At 39.6% G+C, this 21,611-nt stretch overlaps 1 protein-coding gene across 1 annotated transcript in view; it reads left to right on the top strand.

Moving 5' to 3' along the window:
• Window positions 1-3,440, top strand: part of PELI2 (pellino E3 ubiquitin protein ligase family member 2) — a 231,751-nt gene extending 228,311 nt beyond the window's left edge. Inside the window, exon 6 of the mRNA XM_006894334.1 lies at window positions 2,638-3,440. Coding sequence (XP_006894396.1) covers window positions 2,638-3,204 — 567 coding nt within the window. The 3' untranslated portion in view covers window positions 3,205-3,440. The remainder of the gene's footprint in view (window positions 1-2,637) is intronic.
• The last annotated feature ends 18,171 nt before the right edge of the window (window positions 3,441-21,611 follow it).

The following is a 21,611-nucleotide window of genomic DNA, read 5'->3' as shown; positions in this document are numbered from 1 at the left end:
ATTGGTCCAGTGGTGAGAATCTTTGTCTTCTTGACATTGAGCTTCAATCCATATTGGAGGCTGCAGTCCTTGACCCTCTGCAGCACGTGCTTCAGGTCCTCCTCAGTTTCAGCAAGCAGGGTTGTGTCATCTGCATAACACAGACTGTTGATAGATCGTCCACCAATCTTGACCCCACATTTCTCCTCAAAGAGCCCAGCCTCCCGGATGATATGTTCTGCATACAGGTTGAAAAGGTACGGAGATAGGATGCATCCCTTAGCGTACACCCTTCCCAATTTTGAACCATACAGTGTTTCCGTGCTCTGTTCTGACGGCTGGCCAAGTATAGCTTTCACATTAGAACTATCAAGTGTTCTGGGATTCCCATTCTTCTCAGAGTCAGCCATAGTTTGTTATGATCTACACAGTTAAATGCCTTCGCACAGTCAATGAAACACAGAGAGACATTCCTCTGGTATTCCCTGCTTTCAGCTAAGATCCATCTAACATCAGCTACAATGTCCCTAGTACCACAACCCCTTCTAAACCCAGCCTGAACCTCTGGTAGTTCTCTGCTGATGTGCTGTTCCAGTCGTCCTTGGATAATCTTCAGTTGAATCTTGCTTGCATGTGAAATTAATGAGATTTTTCTATAGTTTCCACACTCTGTTGGGTCAACAAATATAGATCTCTTTACAGCATAAGCTGCCTATTTTGGGTCCTGCTTTCAGCACAGTGGAGCTTCAGGGTCTTGAATCAGTGGTTTAGCCTGTGTCTGACTTCTTTTTCAGTTGATTGATGATAATAGTACCATGGAGATACTGAGCACCGTGCACTGCCTGCTAACAATCCGTAACGAGTTAATTGTTGTCGCTGGGCAGAGGCTTGGAGCTGGGCTGGTCACGAGTGAGCAGAGTGGCTCACTAAACAACAGGTTCCTCCTTTGCAAATACTGTCTATTCTTTCCAAGCATCTTTCCTTCCATCCCAACCACTGTCTCCTGTCACACTTTCACATGGCTGTTCAAAGAACAACGCTTTCAAAACCATTTATTGATGAATGTTGACACCAATGTGGTGAATGAAATAATAAAAGGACAAATAAAGTATGACACTCATCTACATGAGATCAGCTATTATGTAGAAGCCAGTGGTTTCTCAGGGTGGGAGTAAGGATAAATATTTTTAAGTTTCATTGCATTTATATTAATGAAACTCAGAACTCAAACTCATTGTGGTATAATCAGAACTGACTCAAAGCTAACCCTCTAGCAACTTTTCTGAGTCTGTAAATGACACACAAGAAAAGTACCTGTCTTTCTCCCTAGAGCCTCTTGTAGATTGAAACTTTTGAGATAGGAGCAGTTTCCGAAGAACTGTGCCAACAATATTCCCTGCTGTGTTAAACATGATTTAATAATTCAGGAAAGGGCCGTGATAATGATTGTGCAGTATGAAGAATGACCAAAGTCACTGAATTTTACATGTGCTAATTGTTGGCTTGGGGAATGTTTACATATGTATGGTTTTGCCACAATAAAAAATATGAAAAAGAAATTCTGACCTTTTATCAGAGTCTTCATAACAAAACTTACATAGTACTTTAGAGTACGGCCTTTAGTTGTGTGCACTTATTTAATCCTCACAACTTTGTCTACATTTTGCCGAAGACGAAACTGAGTCATAGAGCTTAGGTAACCTGTCAAACGTCAGGCAGCTAGTAAGTGACAGAGTCTAGATGCAAACCTGTGTTTGAACTCATGCTGAAAACCACTGATGGCCTCACACCTTGGTACCTCCTGACCTCATCTGGCTCGCCCCTAGCCCTCTGCATGTCTGAGCCTGTTCCTATACAGCAATTCTCTATAGGATGGAGGAAAGGTGTTCACTGGTATTTGTCCCTGCAGTGCAGCTCATTCTAATCTGACCCCTGCTGAGAATTTACACATCCACCTCAGATACACTGAATCAGGACCTTCATGACAGTGAGGTCCCCAGGATCTCTAAGATTCCTCTTAGAACACATCCAGCTCCTGCTGACCTTGGTGCTTCTTGTCAGCTGTTAAGGAATCTTGTAAGCACAGAGCACTAGAGAGCAGCCATCCTTTGAAAACATGAAGGTCAGTAGTGAAGCTGTGTGCTTCAGACCTAAAGCATGACGGGACACGGGTGTGTTGGGGGTGTATATGGAGCTAAGAGTCATCAGACATCTTTGAGACCTGTGTGGTGATCATTGCGGGTCCTCTAGGGGCTTCTGGGTAGAAATGAGGAGTCCACTGGGTGTACTATTAGAGCCTTCCTGTCCTCTAGGAGGTTAATGAATCCCTGCGTTACTGACTTGGGGAATTAAAAATTAAAATCTACTAATGTGTAAAGTTCATTGAAACAGTGACTGCGTTAATGGAACTGTGCTGGGCTCTTTGGATGCATTGCATGTATGTGGTGGATCCAATCTTCACATGAGAAAACTGAGTCTTGGGGAGGTGGGTTTCTCGCCCGGTCCTGTTGTCTGTGGGACAAACCTCCTCCTGATGAATGTTCAGCTGCACCCAGCACTTTCTTCAAAGTAGGGTTTATTCACTATGAGAGGAAAGAATGCTTGAGAGGATTTGTTGAATTTTGCTTTTAAAGACCTGTCTGTCAAACCTTGTTGTAGGTGGAAAGTGAGACCAACGTGCTGCAGGACGGCTCCCTCATTGACCTGTGTGGGGCCACTCTTCTCTGGAGAACAGCAGATGGCCTTTTCCATACGCCAACCCAGAAACATATAGAAGCTCTCCGCCAAGAGATCAACGCCGCCCGGCCTCAGTGCCCCGTGGGGCTCAACACCCTAGCCTTCCCCAGCATCAACAGGAAAGAGGTGGTGGAGGAGAAGCAGCCCTGGGCATATCTGAGCTGCGGCCACGTGCATGGGTACCACAACTGGGGTCACCGGAGCGACACGGAGGCCAACGAGAGGGAGTGTCCCATGTGCAGGACTGTGGGACCCTATGTCCCTCTCTGGCTTGGCTGCGAGGCGGGCTTTTATGTGGATGCAGGACCACCCACTCATGCTTTTACCCCATGTGGACACGTGTGCTCCGAGAAGTCGGCAAAATATTGGTCTCAGATCCCTTTGCCTCACGGAACTCATGCATTTCATGCTGCCTGCCCTTTCTGTGCAACACAGCTGGTTGGGGAACAAAACTGCATCAAATTAATTTTCCAAGGTCCAATCGACTGATGCCCTTGACAGCCATCTAGGACTTTATTAACAACTTACTGTGAAGATTTTGCCACTAACTCTAGATTTTACCTTTTTTATGATGTTTGTTAAGCAGGGGAGGGGTTGGGGTTGGGGTGAACAGAGGGGACCCAGTGCTGAGACATGCCAGGAACTACCAGTGGTGTGTTGCATGCTCGGAACGGCGGCATAGTCATTGAAGTCTGCCTGATTAAACCATAATATCTTTGTAATAATTGGATTTAAAATGCTGTGCTTTTATTTTAACCAGATCTCCCCTTTCTTTGTAAACTTGGACAAGTCTTTAAGTCATACTTTACAGATGTAGAAGAAATTTGTTCAAAAGTCCTTGGCTTTATTGTGCAACCATCAGGACTTCATTGCTGTTAACTCCGAGGCACGTAGTGTCCAGAATTACTTGATAATAACTGGAATCTGACCAGATCCATGAGGGGTGGCTCCTTTTATTGGTTCCCAACAGATCTATGCACAAGTGGTTGTCTTCAAACCCAGAGTTTATCTTTTCCTGATTTATTTTTCTTAACGTTATCTGGGAGAGAATATTCATATACGATGATGAGATTGTTGTTGTTGTTTCTTTTCTTTCCCCAAATATTAGTGGCATTTAATGGCATATACACGATCATCAAACACCTTGGCTTTACATTTCAAACAAAGACTGCTCGATCATTTTTTAATCCACCTTTCATCATCTTTGCCTTATATGATTTGTCCCCAAGACTCATCTTGTGTATCCAGTAGTGTTTGGTTGACTGAAATGTTGCAACTCTTAAAAATTTGTTAGTGAAGTGGTAGTAGAAGACATGGTCTAGGTATGAGACTATCATTAATTTGCCTACTGAATTGTTTTAAGATTTAGGAGGGATTAAAAATAAGCTGTTAATTTTTAAAACCACTTGTTGGGGTTTTACAAGATTCTCCTCCACAAGAAAATGAAATAAGCTTAAGATGCCACAGTGATTCAAATCCTTTTTGTTCACTCACTCTCCACCATCTGTCATCTTCCCTCGTAGCTTAAGGAGCTCTGTAAGTTTTGAAAATGTTTGCAAATCAAACTAAATTTAAATGTGATCATTAGATATACACAGCACCGAGTGATACATCTGCAGAGATAATTTGAAATTCCTGATTTTCAGAGAGGAAATGAGTGTTTACTGAGAGATAATTAAATCAGAATTTCATATGAGCTCTAACACCCCTCCCTCTTAGTCCCATTTCATTTTGAATAAAAGTCCTTGGATGCTCAATCTCTGTGCTTGATACCAGTGGGATCACACAACTTCTGGACTATAAAGATCCTTCATTATGTGTGAGACCACCAGACCTAGCTAAGATGAACTGAATCCCTGCTACACGGAGCAAGTGTCTTCTTCAGTTGGCCTTTGTGGATGTGTGCTACGTGTTTTTAACTTTTGGAAAGATAGATGATTTATACGATTCTAATAGACCATGTCCATACTTGAGTTAGCCTTTTCCTATTTTGCCAGATTGTTTTAATCATTCTGGTCCATTCAGAATGCCCTTAAAGAGATCAAATAAATTGATTTTGATTGCTGCTGCTTGATTTGACCTAGTACTTAAAAAAAGTTTAGCTTTTTTTTTTCAGTGGATATCATCATTTGAGGGGTTTATTGATTTTTTTCTCATTTAAAAAGTGATGCAAAAATACACCAACAATACTTTTAATGCTAACTTAAACTATTCTGTATAGTTACTCTTCCAACAAATAGAAAATGAGAGGGGGAGATGGGGGAAAAATCTGAATTGCCTATAATTGTGAATCAAATGCCTTTTAACTTTGCAAGAGTTTTCAGTAGTTAGCATTCCATGCTAACAAGTCTTTTCAGCCTCTGGATTTTAGAAGCTTCACAGACTTATAAAGGAGACACAAATTCCCTTTTCTTACCACATGGCCAGAGGATGGCTTGAGTGTTCTTACACCCTAAAAGTACCTTGTAAGTATTTTGTATTGAGACACATAGGATTTTATTTACGCTCCCTCCAAAATCTCAAAGCCCTGAAAAGCTATGCTCTGATACCATGATTTCAAGGAGTGTGTGTACATATATACATATATATATATATATATACACACACACACACACATATATATACACACACACACATATATATACACACACATACATACACACACACATACACACATCACTCCTGCTTTGGACATGATTTTGACTCATGGAAACCCTCCATCAGATTTCTGAGATGATAAATCTTTACATGGGAGCTGTGGTGGCCTAGCAGGGAAGGATTTGTACAGTCAACCCAAAAGGAAGCAGTTTGAATACACCAGCTGCTCCTTTCGGAGGAAGATGAGATGGGCAATCTCTTCCTATTTACACTCTCTGAGTACTCACTTCAGAGTCAGCTATGACTACAGCAATGAGTGAGGGAGTGAAATCGTTACAGGAGGAGACTGCCCATCTTTCTCCCATACCGTGGCTGGCTGGTAACCTTTTGGTTAGGTGCTCAGCATGTAATGAATGCATTCTATTCTACCATTCTACTATCTTTTATATATTCTGCATATATATTTCTATATTCTGCATGCAACAGATGCCCAACAGTAAAGTTGTCTTCCAACCCAAAAAGTTTCTCTTAGCAGACTCCTAGCTAGTGTAATTTGAAATTTGAGTAATTGTTCTAAGCACTTGGGGGAGGTAACAGTGAAAACTGTCCATCAGCATCTAGTCTTTTCCCTTGGCCTCCACGGGAGGTTCCCTCCCACCCTTCTAAGGGACCACACAGGGACACATCTGCAAAAGAGAATCCCTTACAGTTTGACTGATGACACGTCCCCCCCTCCCCCTGAGTTGAGAGTAATTCATTTTAGAAGAATTGGGTAATACTGTTCAGGAAAGCTAACTTCTCAAAGGGAAGTTGTGTTCATCTTTCTTGCCCTCATATCAGAGGCAAGTCTGCTTCCCCACCTGTGTGTGTCAGAAATTGCCAACCAGTTATTCTAGTCTTGCTATGACATGCATGGCTTTTTGCAAAGAGCTTTTCAAAAGTAAGGGGCCCAGTGATGTATTTCCATTGATTATTGTTTTAAAATTATTCATATCAGATTACTTCAAAAAAACAACCCCCTGGTTCAGAATGGATGGGGTGCAACTCTTAAGTATTTTTCTAGTCCAGAAATTTTTTTTTATTAATAATTGGTGCTGCAATACCACCATTCCCCTTACTTGGTTTGGCTTTTTGCTGAAAGGGCTACAGTTCATACTGCAGAATAAGTGCTAAGTTTGATTTGGTGCCCTTCCTACCCCTCCCCCACTGTAGCCCAAAATAATTAAAATCTTTTAATATAAATAGAGAACATATTTATCATTTCTCAATAGTTAATTATAGAGTTTGGTACCTTTGTGCCTCAGGGAAGCCACGTAATGTAACTGGTTATAGAATTTCAGGGTTAGGGTATAAAGAAAGGAGAAAGCCATTGGGAAAATGCTGGGCTCCATTAAGGAGACTAATGAACCTGAATGCAGAAATATGCCAGGAACTGGCATAAACTTGATTGTAGCAGATTTTACTTTCCTCTATCAATAGGGAAGTTCTTTTAGGTTATTACGTATACTGCAGTAGGAAAGTTGAAAACTTCTTAACGCTTCAGTGCCCCCAGCCCTTACATAGAAAATGAAAATTTGTGTTAATTTGGGAGCTCAGTGTTGTTATTTCAGTTCTTGTAGGATCTAAGAAGCTCATTTTCCACTTCTTAAGTGTAATAGTGGTTGCAGAACTTTGACCCAGAGTGTATAATTTTGTCCAATTTTCCCTCTTCTTTTAAAGCCATTCTTAGGATTTGCAGGGAAGGGTTACGATCATTCCATTGTGAATGCTGGGGAGGGGGGATACTTAACTTTCTATGATCTTGCCTCTTCACAGTAGTATTTCTGATAGGCAAACAGCAGAACCTGGATTTTAAATCATATATGGCTCCATTCCCTTAACTTGATCCTATGTCCCCATAGTTCTGCCTCTTCAGGCTGATAAGAAGGTCCTCGTTCAGTGCTAGAAACAGAGCTGTACTCTGTTGTCCTTATTTCTTTAAAGACCCAGTCAGAGGTCAATGAGAATTTCAAGATCTTTTCAAAGAACATCAGCATTCTTGAAGCAGTAAAATAAAAAAGTTCCATATCTTCTTTTTAGTATAATTTATGTCCTTTCCAATGAATTTTAACCATTGTGAAGAATCCCTAGGGCAAAGCAAGTATTTTTCCACTTCTACTCAACATATTTCTAAACAAGCAAAAATAAACTCCATGAAAGGGACGTTGTTTCTTTCTAACCAAGATTGACAGGTTACTTCTCTGTATTAAATATTTACCATGTATATTTTCCGTGTATAGTGTTATGACCAGTTAAATTTTATGGCTATATTTGTAACACTGTTCTTTTATATCTCATGTCAAATTGAAAAATTTATTTCTTCACTATTGTACCTGTGGAAATACAAGCCATTTTACAGGAAAGATCTTATAAAACTATTAAAACAGATCTCAGTATGTTTGTGAGTTGTTGTCCTCAAACTCTGTCATCATCACTGGGCTCATCAAGACCTTCAGGCAGAAGGTGATACAAAAATTGAATTGATTTTTGCATCCTCACATTTCCAAGTTCACCCTGAACAGTTGAGCTTTGTTATTAATTATTTTTATATTCTGCACAATACACAGTAAGATCTAAACTGAAATTTTTTTCTACATCTTTTTAAATTAGAGAAATTCTGTTGGTCCTTATATTACTATTTCTTATTACATCTCTGTCAAATAAATCTAAATTCCACTAGAACTCAATCTGGCTCATAAAATTAATGGATTTTCTTCATTGGTTATTGTAGTTCATCTGTTGCTACTTTGAAATGCTTTTACTATCTTCAGTTTTAATAAATAAGGATTAATTAGTGATTGCTATAACCCTTAACACATTAAGAAACGTAACGTAAGAAAAGGCATGCATTTAAGATACTTTATTCTATTAAGGAGTTTTTTGCTGTGTTCTAGGAGTCTTAACTGCATTAAGAAAAATAGATTTTTAATTTCAAAAAAGTACACATTTATATATATATTCATTTCAAAGGTTAAGTAACCTACTTTGTTGAATCCAAGATGACATGAATTGTCAAATAAGCTATTATACATCTGTTGTGTACCATTGAGTTGGAACCAACCCATAGCTGACCCTCCCGTGGATTTTCAGAGGCAGTAAATCACACAGGATATTGCCCATCCTCACGTGGAGCAGCTGGTGGATTTGAACTGCGTGCCTTTGACATTACACATACACAGTTAAAACTGTAAGATACCTCTTATTTGACAAGGGTGCCAAGGTAATTCAGTGGGCAAAGAATAGTCTTTTCAACAAATGGTGCTGAAACAGCTGAATAATACTTGGCATAATAAAGTCAGGCCCTTCATTTAAACCATACACAAAATTTAAAAGTAAGGGTGTGGTCTACTGTTCATAGTCACTGAGTTGTAGGCACCTCTACAGCACCTGCCAATGACTCCATTGCCTCTTCTCTAAACTTGCATTCCCTATACTTTTTCATTGGTTTCTCTAGTTCATCCTTTTAATTGTTTGCACCCTACAGGGGAAAGAAATTTCCAGAAATTCTCAAGTTGAAGATATGTGGTGTTCCAGGTGAGACACATGATTCTGAGAGCTGGTCATAAAAACGTGATGGAAACTTGCTGTCAGCAAAGGCAGTATCATCAGGGTGTATTCCACAGACTTTCAGTTTCTACGTCTAGTAGTTAAAGCAAAAAATAGAAAAATGCCTTTTTTTAGCTTCAGGGTTTTGATTTCCTGCAGGGTATCTATGGATATTCTGTTCATATTTGTAGCATATTTTGTGGTTTTTTTAATTTTTTATTGGTTTGCTTACAAAGTTAATATACATAGTGTTTCATACAATCATTCCCATGCCTTATGTCCTATAAAATTAATCATTGGACTATGATATATTCATAGGTTTTAGATGAATGACAAAGTATTTACTCATTTATAAAATATTCAAACTTCCCAAGTTGATTCTATCTCTTAGCCACCCTCCCTCTGGTTTCTGAGGCTGTAAATCTTACGGGAAGAGACTTCCTGTATCTTTCTCCTGTGGAGAGACTGGTGGATTTGAACCACGAAGATGTGTAGCCTTTTTTTGTTGTTTGTTTGTTTAAATTTTACTTTAATAATTTTAATGAACATTTGCAGAGAATTTGGATTTCCATTCATTCATTACTGCACTTCTCGCCCAGCCCTCCCTCGTGCCCCCTCCCCCCCACCTCCCAGTTCACTCCTCTCTTTGAAAAGTAAAAGAAACTCCCTCCCTGGTGATGTGTAGCCTTTTGACTGTCAGTGCAATGCTACAGATGATGCAGTGAGAATAGTGCTTTTGTTTCATGCTATCATTTACACATTTTATATAATTAACTTCTTACCATGAAAGATTGTATAAAACACAGTGTAGATGAATAAAATAAAAAAAAAAAAACACCAAACAGCAGTTCTCCTTAAAGTTGTTAAATTGTTGTTGCCTATATGGTAACTACAACTCACTCACAGCAACCTTGTGAACCACATTTCTTACTTGTCCAACCCTGTGTCATCCTCATAATCTCTGATATGCTCACACCCGTTGTTAGAGTGACTGTATCAATCTATCTTGTTAGGGGTCTTCCTCTCTTTCACTGACCTCAAACCTTTCCAAGCATGATGTCTTTTTTACATAGACTAGCCCACTCATAATAACCTGCCCGAAATATGTAAGACAGAATTTCACCAATCCTTGCCTCTAATGAGCACTCAGGTTGCACTTTCTCCAAGGCACATTAGTTTCTTTTGGCAGTCTGAGATATTCTGTACTCTTTCCAAGGTTATTATATGTTAATATATACACTGGAATATAATGACACTGGAATATAACAGTCACTGCCTTGCAGACCCTCCATCAGGTTTTCAGAGGCTTAATATTGCATGAGAGGACTGACCATCTTTCTCCTGTGGATTCGAACTGGTGGATTTGAGCCACTAGAAAGGTTCCACCTTTGGATTATCAGTACAACTCCCAGAAGACTAAGCCACTAAAGCTCCTTTGGATTATTACAATAAATACTCAACAAATTCTAATTGTTATAAGGTTCATTTGAAATCCTTCCCAATGCCTATTCTTTAGAAGTTAAGTTCCAGAAATGTTCTGTTTTAAATGAGCATATAACTTTAAAACCATGGAGAATGATGGACTCGTTCATTTAGCCACTGACCAACCACATTTCTTTACATACAATCTTTTGTAAATTTCAGAAGACTGATAAAATTGTAGACTTTAGTCATTAGGAAGCTATTTCTAAGTTTATTTTAAAGGAAGATATATTAATATTCATACAGTTCCAAAACCCTGATCTTTGGAGAAAAATGTTGTTTGGGTTTACACACAACTCTATCACAACTTTCATTACTTAAGAACATTGAGTTTAATATTGTTAATGATTAGTGAGAATTCTGTCTTAAGACAAGAAATTTACCTTGAGTATGTATGTGCGAATCTGACCTAGTATTTATATACCACCCTTTCACTTAGTAAAGTTTGCTCAGTTTTTCAAGCTTTTCCTTTCTTATAGTCTCAAGACTGTATTATATTTACTAGACCAAAAAGAACAAACCTGTTTGTCCAAAGTTAATCTTGACTCCTGGTGTACTCATTTGTTAAAGAAGAGAGCGACTCTACAGTTTCCTTGGATGTGATATTTACAAAAGCAGCTCACTGCTCTGGGTGAGTTGGGACTGCCAATCTTTAAGTTAGTAAACACAAATAATCTTTTGTGCCACTTGGGGATCCTATTCCATCTGCTAGAATTGGTTTACTCTTCCACAAATTATGTCAGAATATTTTCAGGTGTTTGTTTTGGACCAGTGCACCTCCTAGGTTATCAATTAGGTTATCACACCACATTGCTAATTGAAAATGCTACGATACCTGATGAGTTCTGTTGTTGTCTTGTGGATAGTAGGAAAGAAAACTTAACTTAGCATGCCATGGTCTGTGCTGTAAAACTCAATACACTACTAAATTTCAAGTCCCTGAAGTCCATCAACATGTCCACTAGAGAAATTCATATTTACCACTCTGGAACAATTGATGGTAGGTGGTGGTTGTTGTTATGTGCCGTCAAGTCGTCTGCGACTCATAGTGACCCTATGGACAACAGCCCTAAACTCTCTCTGTCCTGTGCCAATCACACTGTCTTGAACACTCCCATCCCAATTATCCCAATCACTGAATCAATCCACCTCATAGAGGGCCTTCCTCTCCTGCGCTGTCCCTCCACCTTCCCAAGCATGATGTCCCTCTCTAAGGACCGGTCTCTCCTCACAACATGTTCAAAGTATGTTAGATGGAGCCTCAGAATCCTTGCCTCCAAGGAGCCACCCGGTTTAACCCTTTCCGGGACAAATCTATTTGTTTTCCTAGCAGTCCATGGTATTCTCAGTACTCTTCTCCAGCACCATAGCTCAAAGGCATCAATTCTCCTTCTATCTTCCTTGGTCATTGTCCAACTCTCTATATGATGGTAGGTAGATGATTTAATTCATCTTATTTCTCTATTTACCTTCCTGAAACTTTTGGCTAAAACTGATATAGAAAATACTTAATGTCAATGATTACTTGAGTTCCAAATCAACTTTGCTGTATTTTGAAAATAACACAGTCGTCAGTGAAATAGCATTGAGTTCGTTTCAATTTCTGGTAATTTTACAGCCTTACATTATATTATCAGGGCAAGTTGCTTAACCTCTCTGTCGATATTCCGGCTGCCACAGGGACATGACCAAAATAGTCTAAATCATGGTTTTCAAATTGAGGGTATATGTGTAAGAACACTTTTTTAAAAAACCCAGCTTCTTCCCAAAAAAAAACCCTCAAATTTTTTACAAAAAAAACAACAACCCCAACACATAAAACCCTCTTGGTACATAATATTTCCTTTAAGGAAGATGTAACACCAACGTTATACAAGTTTTCTGAAAATAGAGAAGGAAAGAACATTTCCTGTGAAAGATAAACCTTGTCTAAAGAACTGTTGACCTTACCAGTTGCTTAATTAACCAAGAAGTAACTTAGTTACCCAGTTCCTTAACTACTCCTTGGTTGTATTAAGTCCTTGGAATACCCTGCCTGCTAAAAGTGGCTTTGTTGTGTACAACTCGAACTATGCCCCATAGTTTATGTTAACCATGTGATTTCTTGTGGGAACTTTAGACTATGTGCTATCAACATGTCTGGAGAGCCTGAAGACTCAGTCAAGCAAGTGGGCAGTCTACCCGCATAACCAATAGCTAAGGAAGTACCCTAGACCAGAAGGGTCAAGTGACCTTGTGTGACTGGCAGTAGTCCCTGTGTTTTGTCACATAATTTTGGGGAGAAGTAAGTGCTTTCTGTATAACTTCACTGAACAAAGATAAATGGAAGCTCATGCCTGGATTCTGCCCTACGTGACCCTCTCCTTTCCTGAAGTTAATCTATACTGTTTCACTGTTATAAATTAAAAAAATTCCCAAAGTTAATAACAGTACTAACAATTATATTTGTCGTTGTAAATATTCAAGTCAGATTAAAAATCAACTAAGGAGTTAAATACAAAAACATCTACAGTATATCTTGGCAAAGCATGTAAGTGTGGGGAGGCCCAGATGATTAGACTTGAGCTGCATTCTTATTGCAGACCTAAATTTAAAAAGGATAAAGTGGAGGAAATGAAAAAAATTATACTCATGGCAAAATACTGCTGGTTTTGTCCTGTGTATAGCATACTCATAGTGCCAACAAACTTCATATAAAAGTGTCTAACACAAAAAAAACTACATATACAATTTGCCAAATGTTCATTTGGAACCTCTGATAGTTCAAATGGGATCAGATTGTGCCTATCAAACTTTTGTTCCTAAAATGATGAATGAATATAGCAAAGGGTATCTGTTAATATTTCAAAACCCTTGTTTTTTATTATGATAAATATTGTTTACCTTAACATATATTAATTAGAAAGGAACCAAATGATCAGTTGTGTATATTGCTACATATATACACACAAATGTGGTCTATTTATTACATTCATATCTATTCTTTTCTTTATTGATTTACTTACAAAGTTTGTACACATTGTGTTCTTCATTCACATTGTGTTTCACAGTGTCATTCACATGCATTATGTTTTATTAACTTAATCATCATTGGGCCTTGCCCATCATTACCCTGTTTCACCCAGATCTTCCCATTTCCTCCTCTCCCTCCCTCTACCCACCAAACTGCAACCCTGTGGTTTCACCCCTACCCATTCTCAGCCTTCCCCACCTTGAGTTCCCATACATATTTTACTAGTTATCCTTCTATTTGTATAATAATGGTCTTGGGCATTATTTGTCCTTATGAGACTGAGTTAGTTCACTCACCGTAATGTTCTCCAACCTCTCCCGAGTTACGTTGTATTTTTCAAAATCATTGTTCCTGAGTGCTCCATAGTATTCCATTGTGTGAATGTACCACAATTTCTCAGTCCATTCAGTTGTGATTGGACATTTGGGCTGTTTCCATGTTCTTGCAATGGTGTACAAAATCTCCATTGGTGTCTTACTTCTAATTTCCTTGGGGTATATTCCTAGAAGTGGAATAGCAGTATCATATGGCATTTCCATGTTTAATTTTTGAGGAGACACCAAACTCTCTTCCATTTTACAATTTCATCCACAGTGTGGGAGAGTTCCCACCTCTCCACATCCTCTCCAATATTTATTGTTTGCCACCCTACTATATTTTGCCACTACTACAGAGGTAAGATATCTCCTTGTGGTTTTTATTTGCATCTCTCTTACTGCCAGTGATTTTGAACACTTCTACCTGTGTCTTTTGCCCAGCTAAATGTCTTCCTCTATAAAAAGTCTTAACATGTCTTTTGCCCATTTTGTAATTGTGTTATCAGTCTTTGTTGTGGAGGTCTTATAAGATTCCGTAAACTTTTTTATGAGACCCTTGTCTGAGATGTTATTGCCAAATGGTTGTTCCCAGTTGGTAGGCTTTCTTTTCATCCTGTTGGGAAAAGGTTTTGATGAGCACAGAGATTTAATCTTTAGGAAATCCTATTCATCAATTTTATCCTCTCCAGATTGCTATATTTTGTATTCATATCTATTATTTGAAATAACTTTTTAATCAGTTCATTTTTATTTTCTAACATGATTAAGAGTGAAAGGGCCTCTTCAAAATACTGAAGCACAGTGATGTCAGTTTGAAGACTAAGATGCACCTGATTCAGGGTATGGTCTTTTCACTCACTTGCTATGCATCTGAGAGCTGGACAGTGAATAAGGATCACACAAGAAGAAATAATGACTTTGGGTTGTGGTGTTGGAGAAGAGTGCCAAATAGCTTATGGACTGCCAAAAGAACAAATAAGGTTACCTCTCAGACAAAGTGCAGCCAGAGTGCTCCTTGGAAGCAAAGATGGCAAAGCTTCGTCTTTTATACTTTAGACATGTAACTAGGTGAGGCAATTCCTTTTGCTTCTCATCCATGTTAATTAAACTGAAAATCAGAAACATTCTTTGTGGATTCCATTTCTTTGGGAAAGTCCTCTCACAACTTCAGTCTGTGGGCTTGCACTCAAAGAAAAGCTGAGACAACCCCCCCCCCATTCAAATACTAACATGTGAAAAATGTATGTCTTTAAGTAAATGAGAGGGATTAATAATTTTATGTATTTCCTGACAACAATTCAGTCAACAGTCTTGTCACCACTAGCCAGGAAATTAAAAGACGTATTGCCATGGGAAAGTCTACTGTTAGGGACCTCTCCAAAGTACTGAAGAGCAATGGTGTCTCTCTGGAGACTAAGGTGCATATGATATAGGCCATGGTCTTTTGCAATCACTTGTTATGCGTCAGAGAGTTGGATAATGAGTAAGGAGGATAGAAGGAGAATTGATGCCTTCGAGCTGTGGTGCTGGAGAAGAGTATTGAATGTACCATGGACTGCTAGGAAAACAGATTCATCCTGGAAAGTGTTAAACCGGGCCGCTCCTTGGAGGCAAGGATTCTGAGGCTCCATCTAACATACTTTGGACATGTTGTAAGGAGGGACCCGGTCCTTGGAGAGGGACATCATGCTTGGTAGCATGGAGGGACAGCGCAGGAGGGGAAGGCCTTCTATGAGGTGGATTGATTCAGTGCATGGGGCAATCAAGATGGGAGTGTCAGATACAGTGTTATTGGCACAGGACAGAGCAGAGTTTAGGGCTGTTGTACATAGGGTCAGTATGAGTCATAAGCGACTCGGCACATAACAACAACAACAACAACCAGATAACAATTACTTTTTCAATTCACTATCTTTTCAGATTTCAGGGGATAAGAGAGTTTTAACCAGTCAAATTGGGCCTTTTTTTGCATTCAACCACAAAGCTGTATCATGATCTGTTTTTTCCAAAATAAGTTTGTCACTGAGACTGGCTTTTTTTTATGCCATGGATTTGGCTCACAGGAGAGGACTAACAAGATAGATTTGGTCTAGGATTAATTTACTGGCTGATAAGGATATAAAAAAAAGTAAGAGTGACAGTACTGTGAGATCATATAAAAGAAATGTTATTGTAGTTGGCACAGCGGGCTGGCGCACTATGACCCCATGTGAGCAACGCAGAGCTGCACCATGGGCGTCACAGGCAATCACACTCTCTCCTAAGTCCCCTCTGGGTGGATTCAGGCCTTTTAGTTCATAGTCACATGCTTACCTGTTTGTGTCCCTGTACGTGACCGGTAGCTAAAAAGTGAGGAGTTTTCTACAATATGATCCTTTATTCCAAAACCGAAGGATGAACATAAAGCAAACTAGGGGAACATTTTTGGAATAGTTTCTTCCCTCTTATTAGCTGATTAACTACTTAAGTGTATTCACCTCCCATTTTTGCCCTTTGAATTTGATGAAATATTATGTTTTCTCTTTATTTTTTTTTTTTAAATTTTGTTGCAGTAAGAAGAAGCTCTTCATCAAAATTCCATTCATTACCTGAAACCAAATGAGATTTACTCTTGACAAATTACTGACTTTTACCCTCTTGTGAATTTTGGGAATGTTGACTTAATAAATAGGCAAAGATGATGGAACTTCATCTCTCATATTTTGGGTATGTTGCTAGGGGAAGCTCTTCCTTGGAAGGGAACATCATGCTTGGAAAGGTGGAGGGTCAATGAAAGAGGGGAAGACCCTCAACCAGATGGATTGACACAAGGATGGCAGCAATGGCCTTGAGTGTGTTCAAGATGATGAGGATGGCACAGGATAGGACAGGGTTCAGATCTGTTGTTCATAGGGGTCATTATCAGTCATGCTCAGCGGCACCTGACAGTAACAACAAGAGCATACAGTTTTGTTACAGAGCTCTGGTGGCTGAATGGTAAGGAGTTACACTGCCAACCCAAAGGCACATGGTTCAGTCAGTGAGTCTGGGCATAAAGAACCAAAATTCAATTGTGGAGAACATCAGGATCCCAGACATTTGGTTCCAGAAAGGTATTTTATTGTCCTTCATAGACCCTGTCAGCAAATGACCCTCCTCTGAGTTCAAAGAGCAACTTATAGGCTTGCTTTCTGCTTAAAAGAGTTCACTTTGAATTGTTATTAGGTGCTTTCCAAACTCGATATCCATTTACAAAGGAATATCCTGCCCTAACATGCCCAGAGTGCGTGAAATGAAGCTTCTCCATCCTTGCCTGTTAGGAGAACTCTGGCTCACTTTTCTCCAAGACCATCTGTTTGTTCTTTTGATAGTCTGTGTGACTCAGTACTCTAACACCACAACTCAAAGACATCAATTATTTTTCTATAATCTTTATTCATTGTTCAGCTCTCAGATACATAGCAGGTGATTGTAAAGATCATGGCTTGAGTCAAGTGCACCTTAGTAACACTTACTGACAATGACATCATTGCTCCTCAGGACTTTGGGAGCTGTTCCTGACAACAAAGTGCCAATGCTATACATCTCCTAGTCACCTGACTGCAGGTTATGAACAGTGTTGATTGTGCATCCAACTAAGATGAAATGATTCAGTATTTCAAAATTTTCTCCGTCTTTCATGATGTCGTCTATTGGCCTAGTAGTAAGGATTTTTATTTTCTTGATGTTAAGATGTAATCCATGTTGAAGGATGTAGTCCTTGATCTTCTGCATCAGTGCCTCAAGCCATTCTCACTTTTAGCAAGTAAGGTTGTGTCATCTGCATAATGCAGGTTGTTGATGAGTCTTCATCCAAAGCTGCACATTCTTCTTCATAAAGGCCAGCTTCTTAAATTATTTTATCAGCATACAGATTGAATAGCCATGGAGAAGATACAGCTCTGACACCACCCTCCTGTCTTGATTTTAAACCCTTGCTCTGTTTGGGCAACAGCTTCTTGGCCTAGATAAAGAGTTCATATAAGTATTATTAAGTGTTCTAGAATTCTCATTCTTCTCAGTGTTAGTTTTGATCCACACAGTGAAATGCCTTTGGTCTTCAGTCAAAAGATTTCAGAGGAGGTGCCACCATGAAGGGAAAGGGTCAGAGAGGTCTGTCATGCAGAATAGTATTTTTATGCACAATTATTTCTGTAGTTTGCTGTTAGAAGCATAACGTCTATCTGCCATTTCACTGAATTGGGAGAGTAATTTGCATTTTGCTACTTATTTTACAGCTTAGGTGCATGCATGCTTGTTTATTCGGTGTCTGTTCTTACCAGTACAGCACTTGTCTGTGAGTTTGCTGTACTGGGGTAACTTGTGGGTTGCGGTGATACTGCAAGCTATGCCACTGGTTTTTCTAAGACCAACAGGGTCACTTATGATGGCCAGATTTCAGCAGAGCACCCAGATTAAGTAAGACTAGGAAGCAGGATTGGCCATCCACTTCTGAAGTAATTGGCCTTCAACCCTATGACAAGTAGAGGGAAATGAGTAGCTATTGTATTAAAGGTAAAGCCCAGATGAGAAATCACTAAAACATAAGGAGTAACAGCTGCGAATATCCACTTTGAACTAAGACCTGGAAGAAAAGCATTGACGTAGATTTCTCTTTTTGAAAAGAAAATAGAAATGGTACCACCTTCCTCCACTCCACATCCTTCATTTTTCTGCTGCTACCTATCAATCATCTGAAACTATAATACCCCTGAGTTGGTAGGCTTCTGTAGAGGGACTATCATCATAGCCTTTCCGTAGGTTACCCCTCTATTTAAATAGCAAACTTCTCATCACCCCACCACAGAACATCGCGATGTTATAAATCACACCACTATTTTTAGTGTGTGCCCTTGTGCTTCTGGGAGATGAGTCAAGATTCTCTTTTTAAAAATACTTGGCATTCCTCAGAAGCAAAAGATACACATTTAATGTTCCCAGTTGCTATTATTCTAATCACAGAGTAAAGAGTGGGCCTTCTTTTAGCTATCCTCAGCACTGCAGACCTGTTGGGGCTCCCGCTCCTTCTCCTGCCTCTTCCCCTCCTGTACTATGTAGCTCATTTCAAAAACAACAGCCAAAGCAGATGCAAAGGAGATGCACTGGTGGTGCCCATAAATTCAAGGAGCTAAAATAGCAACAGCTGTGGCAGTTTCAGGATTTCATCAGGTAATCAAGTAACTAAGTGCCCAAAGCCAGATTTGAGAATTCTGCAGGGGATGGAGACAGAGGGCGGCAAGAATTTAAGCTTCAAGGAGACTCTTCACTAGCTGTCAAGAAAAAAAAAAGTGAATCCTGTGATTTTACCTGGCTGAACATAGCACATCTTCCTGCTTCTGGCTCCAATCCCTGAGCAGCAGGTATTTGCTCTTTCATTTCATGGCACTTGATTTCTTAGGTACATCTATCTCATGTCATCTATTCTATGTCAGGATTCACCTGTATATTTAGCATTCATTTTATAACAGGTTGAATAACCCTTTCCCACAGACTTATGAGGGGTGAGAGTGGGAAATGTGGATTTGTGCTCATTTAGTTTAGGCCAAGGGAGCTCCGGTGGCCTAGTGTGTTAAGAGTTGCACTGCCAACTCAAAGGAGCTTGGTTCAAATCTACCAACTGTGCTCCATGGGAGGAAGATGGACAGTCTCTTCCCTGGTGACTCAAGCCTCTGAAAACCCTCTGGAGGATCACTTAAGGGTCTGTTCCAACTCGAAGGTACCTAACAACAACAGGTCATGGTTACAAACCAAAAAGCCAAATCACTGCTGTAAAGTGGATTCAGGCTCAAAGCGATCCTCCATCAGCTTTCCAACATGTACATTTTTATAGGAAGAGACTGTCCGGCTCTCTCCCACTGATCTCTGATCAGCAGCCCAATACATTGTGCACTACTCCACCAAGGCTCCTTCAAGATCGTATGGGCCACATTTATTCGGAAACATTCTTCCCAAGTCTAAAAGACCGTGATTCTCATAAATAAAGGATGAGTGCTCTAGTGGCCTATTGGGTAAGGAACTGTGTTGCTAACTCAAAGGCAAGTGGTTGAACCCACCAGCTGTTCTAAGGAACAAAAATGAGCTGTCCTCTCCTGTGCAATTTACAGCATCTGAAAATGCACTGGGGGTTCAGCTATGAGTCAGGTCTGAGCCAACAACACACAGCAACAGAACTAAAATAGGGAGCCCTAGTAGCTTAGGGGTAAGAGTTGTGCTGCCAGTCCAAAAGCACACAGCTCAAATTCACCAATTTCGCCATAGTAAAAAGATGGATAATCTTGTGAGTGAGTCATAACCCCTGAAGATGAACTCAAGGGTCAGCTACTAGTTGGTTCCAACTTGATGGTACACAACAACAACAAAAGCAAACCTGTTGCTGTTAACTTGATTCTGCCTCATGACTGCCCTATGGACAACAGAATGAGGCGTTTCCCGGTCCGACACCATCCTCACAATCTCTGATATGCTCAAGTCCATTGCTATGGCCATGTATATACTGACTACCTTCCAACCCAGGGAGCTTGTCTGCAGCACTATGTCAGATAATACCCAGGTGTTTCATCAACTCGTTTTCAGAAGTGATTTTCTTCTAGTCTACCTTAGTGTAGAAGTGAAGCTCAGTCTGTCCATGAAAGGTGAAATACCGAATATTTGAAATACCAGTGACATTATTTTCAGCATTTTAGCAACATGTCAGTCACCATAATACAACAAACTGGCAGATCCTTCTGTGTAGAAATGAAAAAGATATTAAATATGTCTCATTTATCACATGCAACCTAGGAAATTGGAAATGATTCTTAGAGCCCTGTGTTGAAAAAAAATCCTGAGGTTCATCCCAGGTCCAACAAAATACTGTCTGCCCTGGATGTGATTTGGGGACTAGAGGTACATATGTCCTGGGGAAAGATGTAGTGGTCTGCTTCTGTAAAGATTTACTTCTTTGGAAACCCTACGGGAAGTTCTAACCTATAAACTATGCATCTGACATTTAGTACAGGTAAACTATGAATCGGAGTTAACGGCAGTGGATTTGGAGTTTATTTATTTATTTTTTTAGGTATGTATGTCAGTTAATAACTGCCTATGCTACCCACAAACTGAAGACATTATATGTGTGGAGAGGTGGGAATTAACAGATATAGCACTGTGAAGCATTCAGGACCAAGGTCCTAAATACTACTAGAACTAATTCAGATTGGCCAATTAACTAGGAGGCAGGTTATGCAATTAATATTCATGGTGGGTGGTGAAAGATTGACTCATCTCTTTGTTAAGAAAGACTAGAGTGCTGCTCTTTCTCTTGTAGAGCCTCCTGGGTCAGCAGCCCTTACAAGCCTTAGCTTGAAATATTTTGATACAATAAACAAAGATGAGAGGTGACTTTAAACTGTTCATTTTCCGAAGAGTATGTAATTGATGATACCACTTTCATAGTTGTGTTAATTATGACACATTCTTTTCTTCCATGTGGATTGGCACGGATAGTGAGGATGGCATGAGATAGGACAGTGTTCAGATTGGTTGTTCATAGGGTTTGATGAGGTGTACTTGACTTAATGGTATCAAACACAACAAGAAATTAAAGAGTAGATTACATAACTATATTCTTTCTCAAACTGTGCGCAACAGGCTTGAAGAATAATGTGCAAAGAGAAGAAAATCTCAAAAATAGAGTGAAAGAAAAAATATAGGAAGAAGAAAGTTTTGAATTTATTATGTTGATAAAATTTACTATTCATTTTCTTTCTCAATTTGGAGAATTTAGTGAAACTCAAATACATACCTAATCTCGCTGAAACTGAGGAGGACCTCATGCACTTACTGCAGAGGGTCAAGGACTGCAGCCTTCAGTATGGACTGAGGCTCAATGTCAAGAAGACAAA

The sequence above is a fragment of the Elephantulus edwardii genome, unplaced genomic scaffold (genome assembly GCF_000299155.1).
Source record: "Elephantulus edwardii isolate Elephantulus edwardi_28Jun2011 unplaced genomic scaffold, EleEdw1.0 scaffold00140, whole genome shotgun sequence".
NCBI classification, from domain to species: Eukaryota; Metazoa; Chordata; class Mammalia; order Macroscelidea; family Macroscelididae; genus Elephantulus; species Elephantulus edwardii.
Note: the sequence above shows the minus strand (reverse complement) of the source record. Positions and strands in the feature narration are given on the sequence as shown.